Here is a 23,238-nt window from a genome sequence, read left to right as displayed (position 1 = left end):
GCCTTCAAGAGGGCCTTGACACCCAGGACTGTATACTCTCTATGGAGCGGAGAAATAATAAAGGATTGTTATAGCAGACTTATATGGTATATGTTTGATGCACTAAGCAGACGCAAAATTGCGTATGCGTCACGCAGCCATTAGCCGTGTACAAAACAGCACGATGTTCCCTCTTTTTTGCCAGGCGCTAATGCAAAATGGCATTGGTATGTTTTTGTTGAGTGTGCTAAGTAAGAACAAGACGTTAATAATATTATCATGATGTGTACAATAAACAAGTGGAAATGAACACATTCTGGAAGATCTTGGTTGATTATAAAGATTTATTTGCTCTAGTTGAGAGCAAATCTCAAAGAACTCCGTTGATTCTTTTCAGGAGATTGACAGAATTAATTTTTTGTTTGGTTGAAGGTATGTGGGGATCAACTCGTAAGAGTCGATTAGATCAGATGATCAGTTGGTGCGGAGGGGATTCATTTGACGGCTGTCTCATCTTTGATGAGTGTCATAAAGCCAAACATTTCGTCCCGGTAAGTACAAGTCTCCTGACGATGACTAGAGCAAGCTAGTTGAAACGCTTAGACCGATTCAGAACTGACTCCGCGGTAGTGCAGTTAGTTACGATTCCTATAAGCTAATATAATGTAGTAGTCCCAGCAAACTTTCTAACCCTTCCGCCTGGGTAGTAGTTAAAAAGCAGGACAGTTCTTTTCAGAACTAATAAGATTCCTGAACATCCAATAAATCTACTCCGCTATAGTAGAATCAAGGAAGACAGTTCTCTAAGAACAAACTCTACCTGGCAAGTAGATACACACACAGTAAACCAAACATATATATGACTACAAGTTCCATGTAGAAAATTTTGAAATATCTTGGGACTTTACACAGGCCTCAAAAAAATCAACGTCATCCAGGGCAAATGCCATGTTTTAGCCACTCACAAACATCAAGTTTTAATTCCGAGTCCAAGTGAAATGCTGGGTTCCGCGGATAAGAGCACCAGACACAAGCTCTGATGTTTCTATCAGCAGAGTTTGGATTTGAGTCCTGTTCGTGACACTTGTTGCCTTCAAGCAAGACACTTAACCATTATTCCTGTGCCTTCGAATGAGACTTTAAGTCGTCTGAAGTTTTTTACTTTAGAGATACAACTCCTAAAAGGATTTCTTAGTGTTTGCTTGAGATATTTTTCTTTATTTTTCCAGGTTTCATGGTCTTTTTGTTTGTCTAAAAAAGAACGCAGATTTTGTCCAAACTAGATCCTGTTTTGATCATAGAAAGTATTTCTTTATTGTTTCTTTTCTTCAGGGCAAGGAAGAGCAAAGTACCAAGGTGGCTGCTGCCGTGGTAACCATTCAGAGGTGAGATTAGAGCAAATTAACGGAAATATTTGAGGTTGAAGAAAGATAAAGACAAATTTGTGGCTTCTGACTGGCACACGTCAACATATTTGATAGCTCTGTTAATAGAGTGCCAGGATGTTAAACTGGCTCTAGCCTTGCTCAAGGCAGTCGAATTATTCACTCCAAAAAAGACCGCCGCTGTATAAAAACCCACCCGTATTCACTGTGCGTAACATCGCACGACACGATCCGCGGCCGACAGCCTTGTAGGGTCTGTGTTGAAGCCACTGACCTCATTACTATAATAAGCGAAGAGTTCCGACAGTCAGCTCATTACCATAATGCCCGGGAAAGACAAGACATGTTTACATCACACACCACCACCACGGACGCTCAGCGAACATGATAGGGTCCAAAGGTCGTGATAAGGGAAGTGGTGATTGGACGTCAAAATGAATAATTCATTTGCCTCACATCCTGTTTTGTCTGATAGGTCTGACGAAAGATATACATATTCATGAGCTGCATAATAGCAATATCCGAGAGCCCCCCCATTTTTTTCCACCAGTGGAATTTTTTTTCAAGAAACACATTAAACCCGGAAGTTACTGACCCGACAATGCTGTCGGCCTGACGGCCTCCGCATGCGGTTAGTGGTACGAGTGCGGATGACTTGTGTGCACAGTAGTCGTACGATGTGACAGTGTGTATACGGGTGGGTCATGCGGTGTGATTACACGCACCACTCACAGGGTATACGGGTGGGTTTACAGCGGCTTCTTTTCGTAGCGAATAATGCGACTGCCTTGAGCAAGGCTAAACTGGCTCTAGTAAAAGAAAAAAATTCAGCCCTGAATAATTTTTGAATTTACCCAGTCATTTCCCCTTGTGGTATAAACTTGACATTTCAAATTGAAGGAAAAATGTTTTTTTTTGCCAAAAGAAAGGGTGACTTGTATTTCAATAATCAAATGTTGGGAGGACAGGTACGATAACGAGACCTTTAAAGTCATGTATTTTTTCATTATGTATAAATTGTTTTGCTGATTTTGATGTGTTTTTCTGCACAGGATGCTACCAAAAGCAAGAGTGCTTTATTGTAGTGCAACTGGAGTCTCTGACGTCAAGAACATGGTAAGCATAGCAATCGTATTGTTAAATAAACATTCATAAATACCTCAGACAGTTTCACTATTCCTGTTGGTGGAGAGCGCGTCATGTGGGGGTGTTCAGACGGTTGAAAATGACCAGCTGGAGCTGTTTATAACTGGTTGCTTTCGGAAAAGTTTAGAAGCATACTACTACGCGCATGAATGCATATCTGAAAACTGTCTCAGTCGTAAAAATGCAACACACATACAGAGCTCATGGACGTCGGAAAACAGAGTTTCATACTTCATTACACATTTTAACCAAAAAGGCATTTATGAATGGGAATAAAAGAGTAGTGACTCGTTCTTATACTGCCGATTAAGCCTTGCAGGGTTGTGACCAAGCAATAAAGGCCCGAGCCGAACGCACGACCACGACCCTGCTGGGCTTAAACGACAGTTTAAGAACTCGTCGCTATCCTTGTATTCCCTTATTTTTTGAGATGTAAAAGCTGACGTGTTTTTCTTGTAGAATGATAGTAGAAACGTTTGATTAAAAGCCTATAGCAGCTTTCGATAGCATAAAGCATTTTGAGAAATATTTCAAAGTAGGCGAGTGTTCCTAGGGTGGAATGTTTAACAAATAATTACATGAGTAAATATTTTTCTCCAACTGTTTGTCACCAGGCTTTTATGGAACGTCTTGGGATCTGGGGAGAAGGTGCAGCCTTCAAGTCATTTGAGAATTTCTTAGACGCTATCAATAAGAGAGGATTGGGTAAGAAACTGTTTCAACATAATATATAGGACTTGAGGCATTGCATGTTGATGTATCAGTATATATTTGGTTTCCTGAGGATGACTAGAGCAGAGCAAGCTATTCGAAACATTGAGACCAATTCAAGAACTGACTCCGCAATAGTGCAGTTAATAGCGATCCACTAAAGTAGTAGTCCAGGCCGATTTTCTACCTTCCGCCCGGGTAGTGGTTAATAAGCAGGACAGTTCTTTTCAGAACTGAGAAGTTTCCCGAACATCTGATAAATCTACTCCGCGGTAGAAGAATAAAGTAAGACAGTTCTCTAAGAACAAACTTTACCTGGCAAGTAGATACACACATGGTGTTACCGCTAACCAAATATTTAATGAAAATAGTGGCCTCTTACATAGCGCTCATATCCATCAGTCAATGATACTCTCGGCGATTCAACATTCAGTATTTTCCTGCAAGGATGTGGAAGAAAAATTTGAAGTCTGAGACCAGATCCTTAACATAGCACCATGTAATGGTTTACAAAGTGCACTGGCGCAATATGCTGCCAATCAAAATACAAGGGCGAACTCCTTCTCTTTTTGATATGTGCACTGGGAGCTTTTACGTGCAGTACACAACACACAGGACCAACAGCTTGACGTCCCATCCAAAGGACAAAGCAATTTGTTAAGTGTCTTGCTTTAAGGACACAAGTGTCAGGATTGGGACTCGAACCCACACTCTACTGCTCTGAAACACTGGAGCTTGAGTCCGGTGCTCTTGTCAACTCTGCCAAGGTTCCAAAAACCAAACGTATACTTTTTGCCTTTAATTGAGTGTAATTTTGATCTCTTGAAGGTGTTGCTGAGATGTTGGCAATGGAGATGAAGGCATCTGGGATGTACGTCTCTCGTGGTCTTAGCTTCAGAGAGGCAGAGTTTGTTACCATGGAAACAGACCTAATAGAGGAGCAAATCAAGATGTACGATACCGCCGCTCATGTCTGGTGAGTCTTAGGCCAGATCCGAAACAGTGGCTACAGTTACGGCTACGACTGTTGCTAAGGGTGGTGTCAGGGAAATCCTAGCCATAGCCGTAGCTGCAGCCGCTAATTTGGACACGGCCAATAGTTTCCCAAGGCTGATTTTGTTGTAGAATGAGTTTAAGAAATAAAAGAGTGGGATTAGATCCTGAGTGTGCGTCACATGGCCACGACCTTAGCAAGGGCCCACGCATGTAAGTGGCCTATTTGTTAAAGAGTGTAATAATGTTGGTAAGACAGGTAGTACCTATACAAACCAAAGAATTGGGAATCGTCAGCATATCTTTCCTGAAATGGAGTTCAAAAATAAATAAAAACTCACCTTGTAGCACCTTGTAACGGGGCTACCTCTGCCTCTGTTTTTGGCTTGCATTTGGTGAGCGGGAAACTATGATGTTAAAAATGTGATCTGACAGAGGAAATTTGAGAAATACTGTAAAAACTGTAAGAAAAATTCATCATCGCCCATTTTCGTTGAATTTTTATTATTTTAGGAATGAGTTGAAGAATTCTCTGGAGGCTGCCTTAGGGAGGACAAACACCGGTTCTCCGAGGGTGTGGTCATTTTTCTGGTCTTGTCATCAGCGGTTCTTCAAACAACTTTGGTAAGAAATATTCTGCTCTCATTGTAGATTCCCCTGGAATTTGTTTGTTGCAGATTTGTATTTTATGAATTTGTATTTATAAAGTCACAAAAAAAGAATAACAGTGTTTTTTTAATTATAATATAGCGCTCAAATATGTCACTCAATGGCGCAACAACATTATTATTCCCCTGGTCACTGGGTCATTTATTTAATTTCTAAAACCATCTCAGCTCCCTGGGGAGTATACAGCCTGTGCTGCCAAATATGTAGTGCACTAAGCTAAATCAATCGCAAGAACCATCTCTGCCCTCAAAGACACACATTTCCCTCTTGGTGAAGAAAAGAAGTGTCTTGCTCCAGGACACAGGTGTCTTGCTCAGGGACACAAGTGTCTTGCTCAGGGACACAAGTGTCTTGCTTAGGGACACAAGTGTCTTGCTCAGGGACACAAGCGTCTTGCTCAGGGACACAAGTGTCATGCTCAACACAAGTGTCTTGCTCAGGAACACAAGTGTCTTGCTCAGGGACACAAGTGTCTTGCTCAGGGACACAAGTGTCTTGCTCAGGGACACAAGTGTCTTGCTCAGGGACACACGTGTTATTACCGGGATACGAATCCACCATAACTTGAAATCCGATGCACGAAACCATTCAGCCACAACATACAGGAATTTGAGTGAGCAGTTTTAATGATGGGAGTATCCTTAACATGCTCAAGAGAAATTAGTTTTTGATTTTCAAATTCCAAATAAAAAGTTTCCATGAAGTTGATTTTGGAGTTTTGTTTTTCTCAGTTTGGGTGTGAAAGTGCCGAAGATTGTCAAGGAAGCAAAGCAAGCATTGGAGGATGGATACTGTGTTGTGATTGGTCTACAGACTACGGGAGAGGTAAGACTGGTAGGATCGGCCAATCAAAACCAAAGTTTTGGAAATCGTCAGCATTTCTTTCCTTAAACGGAGTGATAGTGTAAGCCCTGCATCAGGCAAAGGGTTGTAGCTAGAGCGTTTTGAGTGACGGCTAATTTACAATCAAAATAGAGCGCAGTAAGCGAAACTTCTGTACTCCTTTCAGGAAAGTAGTATTTATTTATCTCGCATCTAAGATTATGGCTATGCAATGGACAATGTTTTTCTTTGACCGTTGTCTTCTGACCAAATGCTACCTAAAACACATATGGATCAGTGAAAAGTCACTCCAAGGTGTAGTGTCCAATAGATGGATTGCAACCCGCGTCATCGACCACCATCTTTGATGTATGAACAAGGGAAAAGTGTCACGCAGCGGGTACGCGCATACACTTTTCCCTTGTTAATACATCAAAGATGGTAGTCGATGACGCGTACTGCAATCCTTCTATTGGCTGCTTTAGTGTTGACAAGCATCCATATTTCTTTAGGAAGTATGGACAAGTGCTGAAATTTTACGCTAGCCCTGTTAGCCAACAATGGTGATCGCAAGCGCATAATTTGGCGGTAAGCAGAGCCATATATTGAGCAGGTTATAGACGATGTAACCTATGTTTACATTCAAACTGCCCTCTGTTGACAAAAAAACTGTACACGTCATGTTTCGTCGAGCAAAAAGACGCGTAGTCATAGATTGTATGTACTTTCTAGCTGGCTGCCAAAACACAAAGGTTTTGCCCGGCGTATGCACGCAAATCATGTTATGGTTTCCAAGTGATGTCAGAGGTCAGAGGTTAGTATTTTTATTTTGGGTTTTCTCTTTACAGGCGAGTATGGATAGTGAGCGCAATAAACATGATAAAGGTAACAGTAGTTCTGAATCAGGTTTTGTGTCTGTAGCTCGTGAGATTCTCCTTCGGTTCATCAATCAATACTTCCCAACAGTTATCATCGCGGTGAGATGCTTTTCTTGTTTTTGTAGCTAATTAAATAATAATGATAATAATAAACAATAATAATTTGCAGTTCTCATGTAGGGCTTTGTCCACTCCCAATAGGAGCACGCTGTATTTTCCATACAGGGTATGTGCAACTATGTGTTAAACTATTGGACCAATTTCTTTACATACATGTAGCACCGTGTAATGGTTTACAATGATGTGCTGAGGGCAAAATAAAGCCAATCAAACCAGGGACACTGGGGCGAACCCCTTCTCTGTACAATAAGTGCACTAGATTTCTTTAAATACAGTACACAATACACGGATCCTACGGCTTTGCATCACATCGGAAGAACGCAGCAATACTGATTCAGTGTCTTAGTGTCTTGCTTAAGGACACAGGTGTCACGACTGGGACTCGAACCGACACTCTGCTGATCAGAAACGCTGGATTTTGAATTCACTGCTCTTATTCACTTGGCCATGATACCTCACATTCCATGTGACATCTGTGCATGTCACTGTTTGCATTGTCCTACATGTACCTTTTTCTATTTCCTTCTGTGGCATGTACCACATGTATCAACCTTGGTACCTAGGCTCCTCCAAGATTGTCCTTAAACATAACTGTATAGAGATATCTTTGTGTTGTGTGCCTGGCTGCAAGATGTTTGTTGTTGGGTTTGTTTAGATGATCTTCCTGTCGAGAGAATTCGGCGAACTCCCATAAGGGGATATAAACGCCAAGCTAGCAACAGCCAATTTCTCTCATACAAACATTGGTCTAACGCCTATGATCGTGAATCAAGAAGTTGTGATTCAGTAGTTAGACGACAACACTTTCTAGTCATTATGAAACCAGCAGTTAGCTTTTGGGATTCAAACCTACATCCCTGTGATTGCAAGTCCTGCCGTCTAACCACTGGACCAAGGTGACAATTAGAAAAGATGGAAGAATGTACCACCATTTTACCGGCCATGTTAATATTGAGATCAACATTCAGCTCGGTATAACTACCTTAAATCAATTATGCTTTTTTGTTGTGAAATATTCCTCATTTGATTTCATTGTGTTGATGTTTTTCTTATTGCCAATCTTATTGTAGGATGATCAAGGGCCAAGGGATGACAACTGGAGCTTGACAGCTAAGACTATGCTCCTTGACTTCACTAAGAAGATGCCTTTACCGAACAGGTGAGGAACAGATGGTTATCTTATTCAAGGCTTTATTTGTTTGTATCTCTTTTAGTTTAAAGACACTGGACACTATTGTCAAAGACCAGTCTTCTAACTTGGTCTATCTCAACATGCATAAAATAACAAACCTGTGAAAGTTTGAGCTCAAGTGGTCGTCAAAGTTGCGAGACAACAAACACCCTTGTTACACAAGTTGTGTGCTTTCAGATGTCTTGAATTCGAGACCTCAGCTAAGGTCTCTTATTCAGTTCAAATACTTGAGTGATTGTTTACTTCTTTCTCAAAAACTACGTTACTTCAGAGGGAGCTGTTTCTCACAATGTTTTCAACTATCAACAGCTCTCCATTGCTCATTACCAAGAAAGTTTTTATGCTAACAATTATTTTGAGTAATTACCAATAGTGTCCACTGCCTTTAAGGACTTTCTGGATAAAGAAAACAGAGCTACCCATCTTTCAGATTGGTTTATATTTGTACAAGTACCCTCCTGTATTTATCTAAACTGCATCGTCTTCCAACGACCCCTTCCCCAACCTTTCCTTCCCCTTCTAGTCCTCTTGATGACATCATTGATCAACTGGGTGGAGTTTCCGTCGTTGCTGAGATGACTGGGCGTAGAGGGCGTATGATACGCGATGGTCCGAATACAACGGCACGCTTTGAACCGCGCACACCGAGTGACTCCTCTGATGTGAATAGTATGAATGTACAAGAGGTAACGGTAGACAGGCCTGATAGTTTTTCAACCTTAGTTTGATTTCTGATTTTGTTGTTGCCCTTGAAAAAACTGTGATTAAATAACTTGAAAAAGTTATTGAAGCCTTCACCCTATGATCAAGTACATGTAGTTCAGCCCTTGCACTCGTTAAAATGTTCACACTTTTTCCAAAAGACCAAATATCGTGCCTGGTCAAAATTAGCAGTCTTTGGTTCAATCTTAAAAATGAAGCGCAAGTTTTAGATCTGTCAACAATAATAATAATAACCATAATTATAACGCGCCTTTTGCCAAAGGATACAAAGCGCCAGGTATTATTACTGCAAGGAGTGGGGCGAATTTTGAGATATAAGACCTAATCCTTAAGCACCATGTAATGGTTTACAAGGTGCTGTGGTGCAATATGCTGCCAATCCAGCCAGGAACACCGGGGCGAACCCCTTCTCTTTTCAATAAGTGCACTGGGTTCTTTTACATGTGTTTACAGAACACATGGGACCAACGGCTTTACGTCCCATCCGAAGGACGAAGCAATGGTTATGTGTCTTGCTTAAGGACACAAGTGTCACAGCTGGGGATTCGAACCCACACTCTGCTGATCAGAAACACCAGAGTTTGAATTCGGTGCTCTTAACCACTCGGCCACAACACTATAATAACTTTTTTAATTTTCAAGAATCGGTAGAAAATTTTGTAGAGTAATGTTCAGTGCAAAATATTATTTATAAATAATCAACATTAACACCAAGCTGAATCAGTTTGTAGCTGAAATGAATTCAAAGGCATGAAATAACATTCGGATCTTTCAGAAGCTCATAATGTGAACTGTATTTATTTTATCTCAATATTTTCAGAGGAATAGTTTTATGTGCGGGAAGAAGTTGGTAGCCATTATCTCAAATGCTGCTAGTACAGGTAAGACAGTTATTTCAATTTGAGGATATTTGAATGTATTACAATTTGTTTACTATTTCAATAAATGCAAAAATCTTGCTAGAGGCTTTTGGTCTGTTTTTGCAGGTGCTTGACAAAGTTCAGTCTCCTGACGATGACTAGAGCAAGCTGGGTGAAATGTAGCCTTTAGTCAAGGCGCACGCTGCACCCCCATGTCAAGCACACCCCTAAATAACACGCATGAAAAAAAGACCAGCGCGAGCGACGGAGCCGTGAAGCGCCTTTATCAACTCTTTTGGGCCCTTGTTTGGGGTCATTACTCATTATCAAGTAAGGTTTTATGGTAATAGTTATTTTGAGTTATTATCAATGGTGTCCCCTGCCTTTAATTAGGTGAGACGGTAGCATCATGTGTAAATCTCTTTTGAGAAGTGTTGGTTCTGAAAAGAACCAGTGGTTTGACAACTCAACGTTTCGATCAGTATGCTCTGACGTCTTCAGGAGAGATATACAGATGGTGCTAACGCAAACCTCTCTTAATTATACTCCCAACATGCAAAGTTTTAAATTCTACCTATTTTTTTTCAAGTAAATTTGGTTTTGGTTTTTGTCTTGAGTAAATGTGGTTTATCACAAGAACCTTCACAAACTCGGAATGTTATTGAAGGTTATGTCGACTTACCAATACAGACCAAAAGTTTATATGGATCATGAACTTGATCGATGGTTATGAGGCAGAACCAGGTGAAGGTTGTTATAGGATTTAGACAACCTCGCTACCATGGGCAGCACGCCATATCACCCGCTAGCTATGCGTACGTCTCTAACCCCTGGTAGGGAAACTCCGATCTGTGTCTTTGATTGGCTATCATATATGCGCAAAATTTGAAGCGTCATGCGTCTACAAAAAGCTCTATACTCTATATAAAGATGTACGTATTCACTTTTTTTTGTCACCCAACACTGAACGCCAAGGCAAGTTTATGACTTTTATTACACACAGCGCATCCAGCGTGTGCGTGACTAACGCCCAACACAGAACGGATCAACCACAGGACTAATTGTAATATCCCATATATTTGGATATTTTGTAGTTACACTTCCAGGGGTTATGATCGAGCAAGGCATGCTGGGGAAAAATGGCGTGGCGAGAACGATCACCCCTGGGAACAAGGTTGGGATTTAGGATATGTGAGGGTTAACCAAATTACCATATTCTGCCCAGGTATTTCGCTGCATGCAGACGCCAGGGCCAAGAATCAAAGGAGGAGATTACATCTAACAATTGAGCTACCGTGGTCAGCAGATAAAGCCGTCCAGCAAATGGGACGATCACATCGGTCAAACCAGACAAGGTGATTACAAACAAACCCCTCCCCTACCCCTAACCTCAACTTACTCTAATAAGCAGAGAATGTTGATTGTGTAAGCACATACTTCCTTAGTAAACAGAGCCACTAATTTAAAGGATCCATCAAAGAAACTGCTGAAGAAGAATACTTGATTAAAATATATACAAGGAGAGTTTATTGTCGTGAATAACTGCAAGACACTTGAGCAAGATTTAGTGGCTCTGCTTACTGTGTTAGTGGTTTTTAAAATTGTATTTTTGATAATTATATGTTTTTTTTTTTACCAAACTGCATTCTTGTTCGTGTTAAGCACATTGAGGACTAGCATAAGGCACTATATAAGTACCTTTTCATTATTATTGTTTATGATTAAAATGATGTCATATTTAATAACACAATTTGCCTTCTCCTTAAGTGATCTGTACCTCCATCATAAGAGATAGACTACATACCATTAAAATAAGGCAGTTGATCTCGGTTTCACTCTCGTTGATATGAGTTTCATTGTTTTTAAACTACCGCTGCCAAAGCAAGCGGCTCAAAGTGGTGGTTCTGCGAGACAAAATCCTGTAGTTATCACTCCATTTCCTTCGTCAGTCAACAACAAAAAACACTTGAGCTCTTACTCTGATGGAGCTTTCATCATTTGGGTTTGTTGTAAACAGAAAAGTACATGTGTATATATAAGCATCCCTGATGCAAATTTAAAGATGCTATGTCAGATTTTTGGCGTGAATGGTATTTCAAAGAGTATCACTCGCTGTAACGAAAAAAGTTTAACTTTTACTTTTAAAGGTCAGGAACCATGACAAAAATTTAAAACGTTTCTAATAAAACACATCAGAATTGGTCACTTGATATATTGTTGGAATCCCGACAAAAACTAACTTTGATTATTTATTTCACTGCTACTAATAATTGGCTTGTAACTTTCTCGACCCCGATCAAAAAAACCATTGAATTTTAAATCAAAATTTTGGGGTCAAATCGGCCTAAAACCTGACATAGCATCATTAACATCTATTAAATATATATACTTGGCTCAAAAAAGTTGTGACTAGTTGAATAATTGGATGACTTTGTCAGATGACTAGTCAAGTAGTGAATTCCACAAGTAGCCTCGGCCTACTATCATCTAGCCTTTGCCTACTGTCACCTAGCCCAGGCCTACTGTCAACAAGCCTAGGCATATTGTCAACTAGCCTAGGCCTAGTTGTACTGGCACAAACATGTGTGTGGGTTTCCATTGGCAGCGTATGCAGAGGGGACCACCTGGCCACATACAGTAATTATAGCAAGCTACCAATATACAATTGTTGCACGCTGGCGAAGCCGAGGTTGCCATTTGTCCTCAAGGGTGTACAAAACCCATGGACCCCAGTCACAGCGTGCAGCAATTGGTTTGTTATACGTTGGTAACATTATTATTCCTCTTCTCAAAGTTTTGTTGTCATCCTCAAACATTATTACATAGTTTTAAACAATTTTTCACTGTTTCCTCGAACCCGCGGTTGTTACGTACAAATCGCTGAAAAACGGTGGGAACGATCAAGGTAGTGTAGATGGTGAACATCACTCAGCCATGGTACATGCATATTTGTTGCACGGCACGTGATTGGTTTTTGACCAATCAAACTTGACAATTTGTTCCCGAGGTATAAAAAACTGTTTTGTTTGTTAACCCACATTTGTAATTTTATTTTCCAGCGGTCCTGTGTACAAACTACTGACAACCAATCTTGGTGGTGAGAGACGTTTTGCTGCATCTGTTGCCCGGAGGTTGCAGACCTTGGGTGAGATATCTGGACTCTTATTTCATAGAACTCATTAGCAGGAATTGTTCAGCTAAGCAAATATTAACAGACGATAGGGAGGACCCCTATGTGGTACATTAGCTGGGACCTCTTTCTGCTAAGCAAGAATGTCCTGTACTAAGTAAATTTATGTATTAAGTGTACCTAGCTTACACTGCTTTCATGGAAGGATGGCACTTACCCTTTGTAAAGGGTCACACTGGTTAAAAGCAGTGTCACCTGTGTAAAGGCCCGGTCGCACAGGCCCCGATAACGAGAACGAAAACGATAACGATAAAAATGCACACCTTGGGTTGGTTGAATGACGTGGGCGTTTTCTGCAAGGAGCAATTCAACCAATCGCGAGCGTGCATTTTTATCGTTATCGTTTTCATTCTCGTTATCGGGGCCTTTAGACATGGCACATAATAAGTTTCCTATATTATTATATTAATACTATTTTAATAATAAAACAGAGAGTGGTGAACTTTTGCGAAAAAGAAATGTCAAAAGAAGCACAGAATATATGCATGTATAAACAAAAAGGTATTGAAACGTCAATGGAAAACAACATTTACAGTGCCCCAGTGAGCTAGAAAGGCTGCCGTTGATTGGTCCTTTTGCATCATGTGGTGTAAATATTCATGCAAATAAGGCAGTCACCATGTACAGAGGAGGAAGGCATAGGTTCTTTGTTGAGAATATAGAGATGAAGATAAGTCAATTTTTAACTTTGATTTTGACCATTAGGTGCATTAACTCAAGGTGATCGTAGAGCTGCAACAGGAGCTGATCTGACTCAGTTCAACTTTGACACGCCGTATGGACGTTTAGCATTACGTACCATGTACGCATCGATATGCAATGTAAGTTGGGTAACAAAATGCTTTTATCCATAAGCATGTAAGTAACCACCACAAAAGTTTGCTTGAGTTTGATGGACTCACTACTGCACAACCAAACTAACCATGCATATCAATCTTATCAGAGTCTAAAGGTTTTGACCCAGTCTGGTGGCTGATTTACAGAACTGTCTAAGTGTTTACAATTATGCAAGTTTTTTTACAAGGTTTTTTATTTCTAAACTTCACTTTGTCACACTACGTCACTTCATGAAACAAAATTGGTATGTGGCATTCGTTTTGTTTGTACTGATTTGTGAACAACTGAAGATTTGATGTTAGAAGGCACTATGCTTACATTTGTTTTGTTTTTTTACAGAATGAATTGGCCCCAGGCGTATTGCTATCCTCGATTTCAGCCGGTAAATCAGAGGCCACCTTCCAAGACCTCAATATTGATTTACAAGACAGTATTTCAGTGATGGGTGTTAAGGAGCACAACGTCATCGGCTGCCGGGTCAGCGATAAGGACAGTAGAGACGTCAGCAAATTCCTAAACCGAATCCTAGGTCTACGAGTGGAGAAACAAAACTTGGTAGGTCTCCTAAATCACCAGGGCCCAATTTCATGGCTCTACTTTTGCCGAATTCTGCGCTTATGATCAAGATTCCCCGCTTACGTGCAAGCGGCGAATTTCTGTGCTAGCCTTGTAAGTTTAGAATGCCTAGTAACGTGGAGTACGTATGCGCAGAAGCCAAAATTCGCCGCTAAACCGTGAAATACGCTTGCCAGAAGCACAGAATTCCCTGCTTCTGTAAGAGCGGATTCTGTGCTTATGGTAAGCAGAGCCCTGATATTGGGCCCTGCTTGGCAACATGTTTTACCCAAATTTATATAACATTATAAACTTTCTTATTAGTAGAATTTGAAATTTAAGTTTATTTAGAGGAGTGTTGGCTCTTGAAAAGAGCCGGTGGTTGACAACTCAATGTTTCGATCAGTATGTGCTCTTATCGTCTTTAGGAGGAAGACTAAAGATGACAAATACAATCAGTTCAAACTGATCGAGCGTCAGTTGTCAACCATTAGTTCTTTGAAGACCAACACTAATCAAAAGAAATTTACATATATGGTGCTAATGTATTGCAAACCAAATGAACTTTCTTAATTTTTAGGCATGTGATATCTCAGGTTGTTCCTGATTTCAGGATTTTCTCTAAAACACCTTTGGCTATTAAATTGAAAGATGTAAAGCAGTCACCAAAGGAAGCTAAAAAATATTACCGGTGCACATAAACCTGTAGTTTTGTATTTCCAGTGCTAATTAGAGTCTGTAAACCTGGATTGTTTAAAAGAAGAAATACTTAGCTGTCAAACTGTGAAACTGTGTGTTTTGAATGAGAATTTAACACAGTATTTACATTTTCCATTTCTAGATTTTTAACTACTTTTACGAGTGCCTCCAAGCTGTGATTGCTACAGCCAAGAAAGAAGGAAAGTAAGTTACTGCTTTATTTTTTTTAAACAACCACCCCCCACCCTCCTCCCTTTCACCAACAGTAAAGAAAATCCTGGGCAACTTATTAGAGAAATAGTGCTTAGAAAACTCATCTACTTACCAGAAATTTGCTTGAAACCAGGCACAAATGTTAGCATAGTATTTTGGTTGGTAATCTGTAAGATTTGTCCGTGCTTAGTAAAGTTGTGTGTTTTAAGGCACAGGACACCTTTGGTAATTCTTAAAGCACAGTCTTTTTACTTGAAGTATCTCAACACATGCAAAAAGGCCCGGTCACACAGGCCCCGATAGCGAGAACCAAAACTAGACAATAAAAATGCACCCTTGCGATTGGTTGGATTGCTCCACGCAGAATACGCCCACGCTCATTCAACCAATCGAGGGCATGCATTTTTATCGTTTTCGTTCTCGTTATCGGGGCCTGTGAAAATTTGAACTCCATTGGTCGTTGAAGTTCATCATCATTCAGCATAGACTTGCGTCAGTGGCCGCCTCGTCCTCAGATTGTAATGGGGGCGAACTCCTGGAGTCGCTGCCATCACCTGGTGTCTTTCAATCGCTGCTCTTCTCAGCTCTCCTACATGTACACTTCTTCCACTCCACTTTGTAACGTTGTCTATCCAGCGCAGCTCAGGCTGACCTCTGCCTGGAATTTTACCTGTAGGCAGACTATCAATAACTGTGTTGGGTAGGCCTCCCTGTCTCATCACATGAGTGCACCATTTTGCCTTCTGCTCTAACACCTTGTCACTCGTGAGGCACCACCGATCAGTTCAGTCAGCCTTTCGTTTGTGATGAGGAAGAAAAAAACACCCACGCCACACAAGTTTTGTGCTTCCAGATGCCTTTAATTTGAGAATTCAGTTGAGGTCTCGAATTCAATTCAAGTATCAGCCACTTCGGAGTTCCAGCTGCGCATATCAGTTACTGCTGACAACGGAATCTGTCTATCTCCTGTGACCTTTTGACAATACCCGCTGGTATTGTCAAAAGGTTACGGGAGATAGACAAAGTCCGTTGTCAGCAGTAACATACATGCGCCACTGACATTCCAAAGTGGGTTATTTAAGTTATTACTTCTTACTCAAAAATCATGTTACTGCAGAGGCAGAGGGAGCTGTTTCTCACAGTGTTTTATACTATCAACAGATCTCCATTGCTTGTTACCAAGTATGTTTTTAAGCGAACAGTTATTTTGAGTAATTACCAATAGTGTCCACTGCCCTTAAGAATCTGATTACCAAACAGCTATTACTTCTTATGATATCCCACCAGATCAATCAAGATTTGTTGTTGTTTATTTTTAAGTACAGTGAAGGTCTTGTTGACAGAAGCGCATCATATCCCATCAGTTCAACCAATATTTGTTGTTGTTTATTTTGTAGGTACACTGAGGGTCTTGTTGACATTAGCGCAGCATCGGTAGAGATGGTCTGTCCTCCAAAGACTGTCTTCAAGGAAGCCAATACAAGCACGCCAACCCAGTAAGTTGATCCTTGAAGGAAAAAAAAACCAATGTAAATAACATACTTCGCATTACAAAGCCAAAAATTGCGTTGATTATTCCTGGTGGTGAAGCCAAGGACTCTCAGAAAAAGCGAACTTAGTCTCTGTACTAGACAAGAACCCAATGGAGAGAAGACAAGGAAGGAAGTTTAAAGACACTGGACACTTTTGCTAATTGTCAAAGACCAGTCTCCTCTCTAGGTGTATCTCAACATACGCATAAAATAACAAACTTGTAAAAATGTGAGCTCAATCGGTCGTCGAAGTTGCGAGATAATAATGAAAGAAAAAACACCCTTGTCACACGAAGTTGTGCACTTTCAGGTGCTTGATTTTGTGACCTCAAATTCTACAAATGTAAATCTGAGGTCTCGAAATCAAATTCGTGGAAAAATTACTTCTTTCTCGAAATGTTTCATACTATCAACCTCTCCCCACTACTCGTTACCAAGTAAGGTTTTTTGCTAATAATTATTTTGAGTAATTACCAATAGTGTCCATTGCCTTTAAGGATTAGAACCCAACAGGGAAAAACCCAACTTAGTGGCACCGGAGGGATTTGATGGAAACCAGGAGCCCATGGAAAGATACCACTGTCATACCCACACATGGTGGTCAGCTCTTGAAATTATAATAATAACAATTGTTTTTCAGGCAAAACATTCACAAGTACATGTTCGTTTACACAAATTTAAAATATATTAAAAACTTGTTAAATTTAACAACAGTGGGATGCCCAGGAGAGCATAAAAGTTACAAATATAACTATTGCCGCAAGGTGTATGTCTCTCAAATCCCAGAAAAGCCAGGAAAATATAAAGGCAAGAAAGGGCATAAAAATACAGCACAACAGATCATACAAATTACTGAACTAACAGGCAGAAAAAGGAACACTGTTATCACCGTGTACTTGGTAAAATTAAAATATTTCCACTTGTTACAAAGGATCAAATATCACTCTGTAAGTATTTTTACTTCTACTTGACATGTTCCCCAGGCTGTTATCCTTGTCAGTGGATCGAGGCTTAAGTTGGCAGGCAGCATTGGAGAGATCGGAAAGATTCACCGGTAAACACGATGGCTTCTATTGCTCCAAGAAAGATCAGTTCGGCAAGAAACTCTTTATCCTAGCGACCCAGAAGGACAACTCATCCCATCTCTTTAAGATCGCAAGGTGAATGTCTGGAATAAGAAATAATTGTTTAGCTCTAAGCTCTTATGGGGTGTCATTGCCGAGTGGATAAGAGCACCGAACTCAAGCTCTGATGCTTCTGTTCAGCAGAGTATTGGTTCGAATCCAGGCCGTGACACTTGTGTCCCTGAGCAAGACACTTAACTATAATTGTTTCTCTCCACCCAGGGGTAAATGGGTACCTGTGAGGGCAGAGATGGTTCTTGTGATTTGGTTTAGCCATGTAGCGCATATAATTGTTGCACAAGGTGTATACTCCCCAGGGAGCTGAGATGGTTTAAGGAATGATTTAAGGCCCAGTTACCAGGGGTAATAATGTCGGAAGCGCTTTGAGACACCCCGTGAAAAGCGCTATATAAAAACCGTGTATTATTATTATTATTTACCACTACTTGGGTGTACTTGGGCCGAGCGGATCAGAGCACCAAACTAAAGCTCTGGTGATTCTGTTCAGCAAAATGAAGGTCCAGGAGTCGTGACACTTGTGTCCTTGAGAGAGACACTTAAAGACACTGGCACATGCGCATTACAAGTCTTAATATTATTATTATTATTATTATTATCATGGATGAACCCCTAATACAGTTGATTGATTATTGTTTTAAACTTCCAAATGAAAAGGTGAACATTTGTAACTTTGTACAATTTTTCTGTTGTCAGGCCAAATACCGGAGTCGCAGTGCTGGACGAGGATTATGACGATTTGAAGATGCGATATGTGCCAATCAGCAAAGAGGAAGCGGGTATGTCTGGTTTAATTTGTTTTCCTTTGGGGGATTTCTGTTGAATTATCTTACTGCTATTATGGTTTCAGTTAAAGGAGCATTACAGAATTGGTAAGAAACAAAAATCGTGAAGATCACAGATTTTTATAAAACTTAAATAGTCTAATGATGATGATAGTAGAAATCATCCTCTGAAATATTTCATTTGATGAGAAATAAATAATCGAGTTTATCGCTCAGTGAGCGTTTTATTCATTTTTGTTTTGGCATGGATGCAGTGCAAAATTTGTAATCAGTTTTCACTATTCTCTCATGACTCCAATGACCGATTGAACTCCAACTACTACAGGTGTGTCAGTTTATGTATTTGATGAATTACATAAAGTGCTTACACTGCCAACAACTGTTTTGTTAGCAAAAACCAATTCTGTAATGTTCCTTTAACAGAGTTGTATGTCAGGACCACCCGGTTGATAACACCCGGTTCAGACAGGCGCTCCAGATTATCGCCAAACCAAATAGATTAGGAGCGGCTCTTGGTCGACTCAAATACATTTTGGTTTCAGACAGGTGAACTTAACATAATATTTACATTAGGTTCGGCTCATGACAAGATCAACGTCTAAAATCAAGACGCTCTGGAGTCGTTCCGAACGACTGCAACATTAGATCTTTTGATTTCTAACGCGTCCAGTCGCTCATAACCACATGTTTCAGACGTCAAACTTTTTATGCACTTAATTCAATATTTTGGTTTGGCGTGACTCTAAAACGCCTGTCTGAAACGGGTGCAATCTACTTTGGGTAACTGAGTCGTAGGTTTGAAACCCACTGTGGCACTTGTCTTCTTGACAACACCACTTTGTTTTCTTTCTCAACACTTGGATACCTGTGGAGGTACAGATTGGTGCTGTGACGGAGGCAAGGATTGCCTCCTTCATGTCCATGCCCCCTAGTCATTGCCTTGGTGCCTTTGAAATGCTCGAGTAGAAATTTACATTTCCTCAAACATGTCACAGGGTGCCTTTTACTAAGGAGAAAATGACTCGGTGCCTTTTTCCTTTCAAATACGAAGCATACAGGCCTGTGACTGGTTAGTCATACAACATGTGTGTCATGTTAACTCCGGGGGATGCAGACTACATACAATTAAGTTAAAGGCACTGCACACGTTTGGTAATTGTTAAAGACCAGTGTTCTCACTTGGTGTATCCCATCATAAGCATAAAATAACAAGCCTGTGAAAATTTGGGCTCAATTGAAATTGCGAGAAATTTATGAAAGAACAAACACCCTTGTTGGACAAATTTGTGTGCTTTCAGATGTAGGAATGAAAGACTTCTAGCTAGAAGTCTTTTAATATTTTAGTGAAAAATTACCTCTTTCTCAAAAACTACGTAATTTCAGAGGGAGTCGTTTCCTACAATGTTTTATACTATCAACAGCTCTCCAATGATTGTTACCAAGTTAGTTTTTAAGTTAATATTTGCTTTGAGTAATTACCAAACGTGTACCTTCCCTTTAAAGGGGGGAAGGTTACAGTATAAGATGCTCTTAGAAGTGTATACAAGTTCATATAAATTGCTATTTTTGGTTACTTTTTATTATCAACAGAGGAAGGGTGGAATGAGCAATACGAAGCAACCAAAGAGAAATGTATACATGGATCCCATTGCAAGAACCCTGGCAGTTGTACCAGTGAGTATACATGTAGAATTGTAGCATATGTTGCTAAGAATAATAATAATAACACCATTTATATAGCGCTTTTTCCTATGGTTGCAAAGCACTCAGAGAATGACAGGAAAAAAACGACCATGGGAATGCAATCAAAAACCACGACTAGGCAAAGCCTGCAGCATTTTGCCAAGAGAGTCCTGCAAAAGCCCGTCTCACTTTGACGAGAACGTGCAGGCCAAGCCGGGGAAGAGTTACTGATTGAACAAGTATGTTTTCAGTGACCTTTTGAAAACGGAAACAGAGCTAACCAGACTAGGTCACGGGACACAAGCTCTGGTGTTGTCAGTAGCAGAGTGTGGGTTCGAATCCCAGTCATGACAATTGTGCTGTTGAGCAAGGCACTTACCCATAACTGATTCGTAAAAAGTTGGGAAAGTAGTGCATTCTGCTCGACCAGCCAGGCTCCTAGTGGATGATACCCATCCCAACATCCTTAAGACTGTCAAGGGAGTATCCCTATTTCAGCAGTAACCCTGTTTCATCAGCATCAGGAGTAAATGTAGGTGGCATTTAGCCCCTGGTGACAGTTTATATGGGTCGATAGCCAAATTCGGTTAAGTGTAGCCCTTACTTTGAAGTAGCTGTTTGTGGCCAAGTAATCTTTGGCAATCTCTCACCCCCCAAAAAAACTCTTAACCTTTGAACCTTAAAAGATATCTCATTGTCAATTGTTTTCTTGGAGGTGAATTTGCATTGATGTTCAAGGCTTTTTTTTTCCAATGCATTGCTAACTTTTTTAACCTTTGACCTTTCAGTCGGTACCCGTCTCCATGGTATGGATCTGTTGTGTGGAGGAATAGTCACTCTTTTGTCAACTCTAGAAATGGTGGCCAAAAAACACGCACCTAAGCTAGATCTGAGGTATAGTTGGGATTATTCAGTGCGCTTCTTGAGGAACCAGTTCATCCTGATAAGACATTAGTTTCATATTAACTGTGTGTCAGAACCATAAATTACAAATTGCAATAAAATAAATTTTTAAGTTATAAAGTTCATGTGTAAGTGTTACATCATTTCCTAAAACGGCATTTATGTTACAAACAAGTAAGAATGTGGCATCTTGCCTGGAATAACTTGTTCGCACAACAACAGGGCCGCGCCGAGACTTTGAATAAAATTTAATAAAAATCTTTAATTTCTTTGCACTCTTACCTTTTTGAAAGTCAAATTGCCAAATTCATTAGCAATATTTTGCCAATACTCCTGAATGACACCACGTAACTTTTCATGAAGAGGTTTGTAGGATTTGAAACTTTGCATGGTGGAAAATATGGTATACATGTAGTAAGTTTTGCAGTAACACCATGTAATGTAAATCTCTAAATGAGTTGGGGTGGTTCTGAAAAGAACCGTTGGTATCAACTCGATGTTTCCATCAGAATGCACTGATCGTCTTCTGGAGAAAGCTGAATAGGTTTAGTGTCATTTGCACAGGAACTGTTCGATTACAGTTACACCAATATTTGCTGTTGGGGGAGAGTTTTGTTTATGTAACCTCATGGTTTATTTAATGTGGCCACTCGATGTTTTTTTCTTTTTCTGCAGTAAGACAAGTTACAGCATGCGAGTTGTACGAGTTGCTCTGAGTAACGACAAACGCGTGATCGGTATCCGCTACCCAGAATGCCTAGTAGAGCTTGCTGAAGAAGTGGTCCGTGAACAGAAGCTTCTAGAAACATTACAGGCGGTAAGAATCTTTTATACGGACATGACATTTATTGACTGGTGGGCCAGTGGTTAGGCTACAGGACTTGCAATTACAAGGTTGTAGGTTCGACTCCCCAAAGCTAACCACTTATTTCACAATGACTAGAATAAGTTTTGTCGTCTAGTTACTGAATCCCAATTTCTTGACTTGGCTGCTGCTGACTTGGAGCATTGAGGTAGAAATAGACCTCCATGCTTGGAGTTTATATCCCCTTGTATGAGTTTGCCGAGTTTTCTTGACGGAAAGATCATTTAAACAGCGGCAGACTCACAGCACTGCCAAGTCTCAACAATTCTGTAGAAAAATCCCTAAAAAAAAACAATCTTTCCATTCGTAATTTGAAATATCTCCTTGCTAGAGGTCATTTACACGTCCTCAACGGCGAAGCGCCTTCATGCATGTGAGTTTCCATTGTTTCCGGAAGGAAAACAGGAGAGCCATGAGAACAATCTTTGTGGCACAGTCTTATACTGCAGATGGCTTGAAGCTAGCCAGGACCACAGTGGTGAGAGAGGCGGTCACTTACACCGTAGCCACCCATAAGACCCATTTCTATCCCATCCAAGGTGAACTTCCTTGCTGCTTCGGTCTTACCACCCCAGCCCAATCTTAGCAGAGCTACCAACTATCTTTGATTCTTTCCATGTTCTGATAAACAAATTTGACAATCGCCATGATTATGAAAACTTTTTTCGCTGTTACATGGATGTTGAATGCAACGGACAAAATCCCCCTGATTGCAAGTGGAAATGTTGTCTTAGAATTCCCATTGCTAGATGTTTTCTTTTCTACATTGCTGACCTTTCTTTGTTTGTCTTTGTTCGTTTGTCCAGGTAACTATTTCATTGTTAGCAGCTTGTGCATTTAACTTTTTGAATACACCTGTCCTTTCAGGAACATTTTTCCTATTAGGGTAGTATCTTCCACAAAACATCAAAATAATTATCGGCTCAATGCACAAGCTTGCTCAGAGAACCATATACATGTATATGGTATATGCATATCCTACACACTTTGCTTCTCTGTGGGTCCCTCCACAGTTTCATGAATGTCCATGCTTTATTATTAATTAAATTAATTTTATCAAACAACTTTATTTCTTAAATTCCAGTTTACATTGCCTTTGATTTGATTTTGATTGTGATTTTGATACTGTGTAGATAAACTGATTGATTGATTGATTGATTGATTGATTGATTGATTGATTGATTGATTGATTGATTGGTTGATTGATTGATTGATTGATTGATTGATTGATTGATTGATTGATTGATTGATTGATTGATTGATTGATTGATTGATTGATTGATTGATTGATTGATTGATTGATTGATTGATTGATTGATTGATTGATTGATTGATTGATTGATTGATTGTGTTGAC

The 23,238-nt window shown here is 40.1% G+C and overlaps 1 protein-coding gene across 1 annotated transcript in view; it reads left to right on the top strand.

Annotated features, from left to right (window-relative positions):
• Nucleotides 1-23,238, top strand: part of LOC139945350 (uncharacterized) — a 36,932-nt gene that overhangs the window by 10,124 nt on the left and 3,570 nt on the right. Inside the window, exons 9-30 of the mRNA XM_071942701.1 lie at nt 412-530; nt 1,312-1,364; nt 2,417-2,480; nt 3,125-3,215; nt 4,050-4,197; nt 4,728-4,838; nt 5,615-5,708; nt 6,554-6,682; nt 7,774-7,862; nt 8,419-8,581; nt 9,439-9,499; nt 10,704-10,833; nt 12,538-12,623; nt 13,374-13,489; nt 13,845-14,060; nt 14,902-14,963; nt 16,370-16,468; nt 17,488-17,664; nt 18,343-18,425; nt 20,022-20,105; nt 20,903-21,008; nt 21,693-21,834. Coding sequence (XP_071798802.1) covers nt 412-530; nt 1,312-1,364; nt 2,417-2,480; nt 3,125-3,215; nt 4,050-4,197; nt 4,728-4,838; nt 5,615-5,708; nt 6,554-6,682; nt 7,774-7,862; nt 8,419-8,581; nt 9,439-9,499; nt 10,704-10,833; nt 12,538-12,623; nt 13,374-13,489; nt 13,845-14,060; nt 14,902-14,963; nt 16,370-16,468; nt 17,488-17,664; nt 18,343-18,425; nt 20,022-20,105; nt 20,903-21,008; nt 21,693-21,834 — 2,423 coding nt within the window. The remainder of the gene's footprint in view (nt 1-411; nt 531-1,311; nt 1,365-2,416; nt 2,481-3,124; nt 3,216-4,049; nt 4,198-4,727; nt 4,839-5,614; nt 5,709-6,553; nt 6,683-7,773; nt 7,863-8,418; nt 8,582-9,438; nt 9,500-10,703; nt 10,834-12,537; nt 12,624-13,373; nt 13,490-13,844; nt 14,061-14,901; nt 14,964-16,369; nt 16,469-17,487; nt 17,665-18,342; nt 18,426-20,021; nt 20,106-20,902; nt 21,009-21,692; nt 21,835-23,238) is intronic.

The sequence above is a fragment of the Asterias amurensis genome, chromosome 12 (genome assembly GCF_032118995.1).
Source record: "Asterias amurensis chromosome 12, ASM3211899v1".
Classification (NCBI taxonomy): Eukaryota; Metazoa; Echinodermata; class Asteroidea; order Forcipulatida; family Asteriidae; genus Asterias; species Asterias amurensis.
The sequence above is the reverse complement of the archived record's forward strand: the minus strand, read 5'-3'. Positions and strand labels throughout refer to the sequence as shown.